Here is a 5,000-nt window from a genome sequence, read left to right as displayed (position 1 = left end):
ATTTGCTTATATGGTCACATCGGTTGCTATAGTGACAAGTGATGAGTAGCAAGTCGGGCGGGACAGGAAGTTAGCTAGTTTCAGACATGGAGATCATATGTTAGGACATTAGGATGATGTCCGGTCACTGATTTGGAAGTCTTTCAATGGTCTATACTGTATAGTGTTGTCCACCAAATAACGAATGGAAAAAACACACAAAATCTGATTTCTTGAGTCTGACTACGTGACAAATCTATTTTCAGTCCTCAAACCTCATTCTCATTGTTACCGCTATTCCCGTTTGCTTTGCAAACATGGACTATTTGTGCACCATAAAGATCAGTGCAACATGAAACTGCACTGCAGTGAGGTCCGCCATCTTGGATTTGTGGTCACATGACTGTCACATGTCAGAGATATCCACTTTGGAGGGCCGGTTAAAAACATACGCACTATCTAAGTCACATCACTACATCCTTTCAGTGCGAAGGGACTCAGGCAGGGGGTGTGGCCTAAAGTTTTAAGTTGGAATTGACATTTTATAGTTTTCATTTCATCTGAGACTGATTCTGTTATTTAATGGGGCTGGTTATGTGTAAATGGGGCCACTGAGACAAAACAACTAAAACTTCCTAAAAAGAAAAAATGAAAACAATTTTCTCGCTGTTAGTTGATTTGTTGATTGTGTGTGTGTGTGTGTGTGTGTGTGTGTGTGTGTGTGTGAGAGAACATTTTGTCTGTCTCTCATGGCTGTCTGCTGATCTGGATCTGGTTTCGGTTACTTCAGCACTCAGGTGTGATATTTCACAAACAACAATACACATACACACACACACGCACACACACACAGAGTTGATTGCAGGCGGAGGATTTCAGACGTGTGAATTGCACTCTATTGTTAGTTGTGTTCAAAGCCAGACAGGCAGAATGAAAGAAGAATAAAAATGAAACACGAGGAGTTTTTCCAACATAACGACTCCTAACACACACACACACACACACACACACACACACACAACTTCCTTCAAGTTTCTCTGATCAGAGTCTTCATCAGGAATATCAGAAGGCTGATATTGGAATTGGAAGTGATGAGTGAAAGAGTGGAGTTTAGTGGGATTAGCACTGAAGATAAAACACACTGGGTTAACAATTTAACTTCCTCAGTGAAGAGCAGTTTAATCCCAACACACACACACACACACACACACAGTTACAGGTAAGAGGACACAACCTGGCTCAGGTACACCAACAGTGTTCACTACTGGAACCTTTTCAGGAACTATTCTCAGGAATTTGTGACATTTTCAGGATATCACGAACCTTTATTAGGAACCAAGAAACCTTCTCAGAAACGCAGGAGCAATGTTAGAAACAGACAATGTTAGACACTTTTTCAGGACTTTTTTAGAAGCTTTTATGGGTTTCCATGTGAGGAAGCAGGACCGAGTTTAGTTCCTGGGCTGTAGTTCCAGAAGCCATTTTAGCTCCTGCTCCAGAGTGTGTATTTATTTGGCTTGTCCACTAGGAGGCAGAAAACGAGAACCGGAGACCAGTATTTCAGAGCAGAGGTAATGCAGAAGAATTGGATCATTTTCTGTAAGATGATGATGATGTAATAAGATTTCTTCTTCTTCTTCAAAAAAAGAGATGAGTCTGTATATTAAGTACTTAAAGAGAATATAGAATAAGCCCCGCCCACTGTGTATTTACTTTAGCCAGCTAACTAACATTATCTGAAATACTAGTCTTACTGTACCCTCTGTATATTATGTTTCTCTCTCATATCTCACTGCACATCGGAACTTTCTGGGTGATTTATTCAATTTTAGTTAGAATGCTGTACCTGCAGTCAGAATAAACATTTACATTAGCCATATAACACAACAGGACACGCCTCCCTGTCTCGACCAATCAGCTGCGATGCTGTTACGATTCTGGAATATAAACCACATTTAAATAAGTAAACTATACACACATTTTACACAATACAATTTTAACGCGCACACACACCGGGGGGCTAGTTACCTGTTTCAGCCACCAGGGGGAGTCATTACACCGCAGATTAGAAAACTATAGTCCATATTTTCTCTCTCTCTCTCACACACTACTCAGTGCATGGTTTATCAGCCCCACCTTCACAGAGATTACACTTGTCCATCTATTTCTCTGCACAAAGTATTGGCACCCCTTCCCCATCCACACAGATTCATCAATATGAATCACATCAAAAGTAAAATTCTCCTCTGTCTGTAATTTTCCATTAAAAAACCCCACAAACATCTGATTTTCAACAAAGTTACCGCATTAACAACAGATCGGCGCTTCACAAACATGTCTGTGTGAGAAAATATTTAATACAAAACTTTACAGAAACAGAGCAAAAGGAGAACTCGTGTATCTACATATTTACACTCGCTGAGTAGTATACAAATGTACATGAACACGATAAACACACACATTTACACACACCACACACTCCTGAGTTACACAACACACACTACAAGCATCATAAAATGACCGTCACACCACCCACACACACACACACACACACACACACACACACACACACACACACACACGCAGTGAGCTGGAGGTTGGAAAGAGTTTCATTTATGTACACGATAATGGACTGGAGCACGGTCCAATAATTCTGTTCACAGCAGAAAATAAAATAAAAACATTAGTGATAAAATCATATTAATGTGAGGAGAAACGTGTAAAGTGATGCCGTAATTATACGCGAGTCTGTCTGCATTCTAATCCTTTTCTGTATAAAATTGTCATTAGTGAATATTTAACATTACACTATTTCTATTTCATGTGTGTGTGTGTGTGTGTGTGTGTGTGTGTGTGTGTGTGTGTGTGTGTTTGCCAGAAAATTCTGACTTCACCAAGTGACAGCCAATCCTAGGTCAGTACAAACCATGATCAGCCAATCACAGCCCTGATCATGTGACATCACTCCCAGCCTTTCACATCTCAGCTCGACGTATCAGTAGCTGAAGGACGTTATGCAGCTAGCCAAGTTCTCTAGCAAGCGACGTAACGTTATGAAAAGCACAGTGATGAGGTCATACGATCTCGTTTCTGATTGGCTGAACAGATTTGGGTGATCCTGAGTGAGAAAGGGCGGAGCTTGTCACTCAAAATCAGGACGTAGCTATGGTGTGTGCGTTCATTTTGTGTGTTTTTGTGTGCGTGTTCATTTTGTGTGTGTGTGTGTGTGTGTTCATTCGGTGTGAATGTGTGTGTTCATTCTGTATGTCTCCTTTGCGAAGTTGACAGCCACTCACTTCTGTTCAATCAGCTCAAATCCGAGTGACAGTTTTCACTGGGCGGAGTCATTAAGCTGATTGACACAGGTGTGTTGGTGCAGGTGGGCGGAGTCAGTGGTTTTGGTGAATGTGGAGTGAGCTGATTGGCCTGGTATTTTTTTTTCTATTCGGGAGTTGATTAAAACATCTGTGTTTGGTGACCTGTTAGGTAGAATCTGCAAGCTGATTGGCTCACGTATTGTTATGGGCGGAGTCTGTGAGCCCGTTTGGCGTAGTCATCTTTTGAGTATGATAACTGAGAGCTGGCTCAGGCATATCCCTTGAGAGGTTTGTCCTGAATCCGATTGGCTCAGCTGTGACCGGAGGGCGGGGCTTCTCCAAGGCGGATGCTCCCGAGGAAGGTGGTGTGGTTGGTCATGGAGATGGAGGTGTCGTCGTACACCATGCGGATGGAGATCCTCTGTCTGGCGCGGAGCCAACACACTCCAGCTGTGTAGCACGTGTTAAACTTGCGCTGTCCGGTCTCGATGCTGCGTGTGCACCGGAGGAACGGATCCTTATCAATCATCACCTCGTAACTAGCGATGTCCGTAAAGTTCAGGAAGTACACCTACACGTCCACACACACACACACACACACCCACACACACACACACACACGGCAAAAACACGTAGAAGGGGCCAGTAGAAGATTAGATTATACAGCACCAGTAAACTACAGACTATTTACGATATTGTAGGTGTACAGTTAAATCCATAATTATTGGCACCCTTCCTCACAATAAGCATGCATTAATATTTATAATGTACAATGTGCGATGACCGCTAAGTTTTTCATTGGAACAGTATATTTTAAATATAAAATAATTTCTTCTTCAGTTTAGACCACAGGCAGAATCTCTGGAATCTGAGAAGGTCATGGCTTCACGAGACACTGATTCTGTGTCCCACTGTCGTTCTTGTTCATTTCTTGTTGAAAACTCCATCTACAACCAAATCGTGACCTCCGGGCTTTAAGGTAAAACATCTTGACACTTAAAGATTTCAGGCTTCACAACAGCACCTGCATTTGTTTGCTCACCTTCATGAAAGGTGCCAATAATTCTGGAGAACCGTCAGTGTATGAAGGAAATGGAGCTAGTCCAGGGACTGTACTCACTTCTACCTGACTATAGATGAAGTACATCCCATCCTGCAGCACCTCCAGCTCTCCGGAGCGTGAGTGCATCTTAAAGACACGCTGGTGCATCGCGATCGTCTTCCAGTTCTTCAGGACGCCTTCAGAGAGATCTCACACAGAGAGACAGCCGTCACTCATCGACCATCCAGTAGAATAACACACACACACACACACACACACACACACACACACACACACACACACACACATATACATATGCATACATGCCTGTCTGAACACATTATCTAACTACGTGACTAGCGCTACTCTTGCTAGCTGGTGTGTGTGACTGTGTGTGTGTGACTGTGTGTGTGTGACTGTGTGTGTGACTGTGTGTGTGTGACTGTGTGTGTGTGACTGTGTGTGTGTGAGTTATGCAACAGGATGGTTGAAGAGTGACGTTCATGTTTTAACTCTTACCTTCTTTCACCTGGATGGTTGTCTCCTGACCCTGTAGGTGTACCACGGCCAGCTGCAAACACACACACACACACGCACACACACACGCACACACACACACACACTTAAAACATGCCGGTGCACAATTCACACACAAGTAACAG

The 5,000-nt window shown here is 42.9% G+C and overlaps 1 protein-coding gene across 4 annotated transcripts in view; it reads right to left on the bottom strand.

Annotated features, from left to right (window-relative positions):
• Positions 1-2,316: 2,316 nt before the first annotated feature.
• Positions 2,317-5,000, bottom strand: part of eda (ectodysplasin A) — a 28,706-nt gene continuing 26,022 nt past the window's right edge. The window contains exons 6-8 of one of the 4 annotated variants that reach the window (XM_053679424.1): positions 4,858-4,909; positions 4,423-4,535; positions 2,317-3,867 (exon numbers count right to left, since the gene is read on the bottom strand). In XM_053679424.1, coding sequence (XP_053535399.1) covers positions 3,607-3,867; positions 4,423-4,535; positions 4,858-4,909 — 426 coding nt within the window. In that variant the 3' untranslated portion in view covers positions 2,317-3,606. Of the gene's footprint in view, positions 3,868-4,416; positions 4,548-4,857; positions 4,910-5,000 lie in introns of all 4 variants that reach the window. The other 3 variants (XM_053679422.1, XM_053679421.1, XM_053679423.1) reach the window with 3 other exon arrangements.

Source organism: Ictalurus punctatus, unplaced genomic scaffold, assembly GCF_001660625.3.
Source record: "Ictalurus punctatus breed USDA103 unplaced genomic scaffold, Coco_2.0 tig00163742, whole genome shotgun sequence".
NCBI lineage: Eukaryota > Metazoa > Chordata > Actinopteri > Siluriformes > Ictaluridae > Ictalurus > Ictalurus punctatus.
This window is presented reverse-complemented; position numbering and strand designations above follow the sequence as displayed.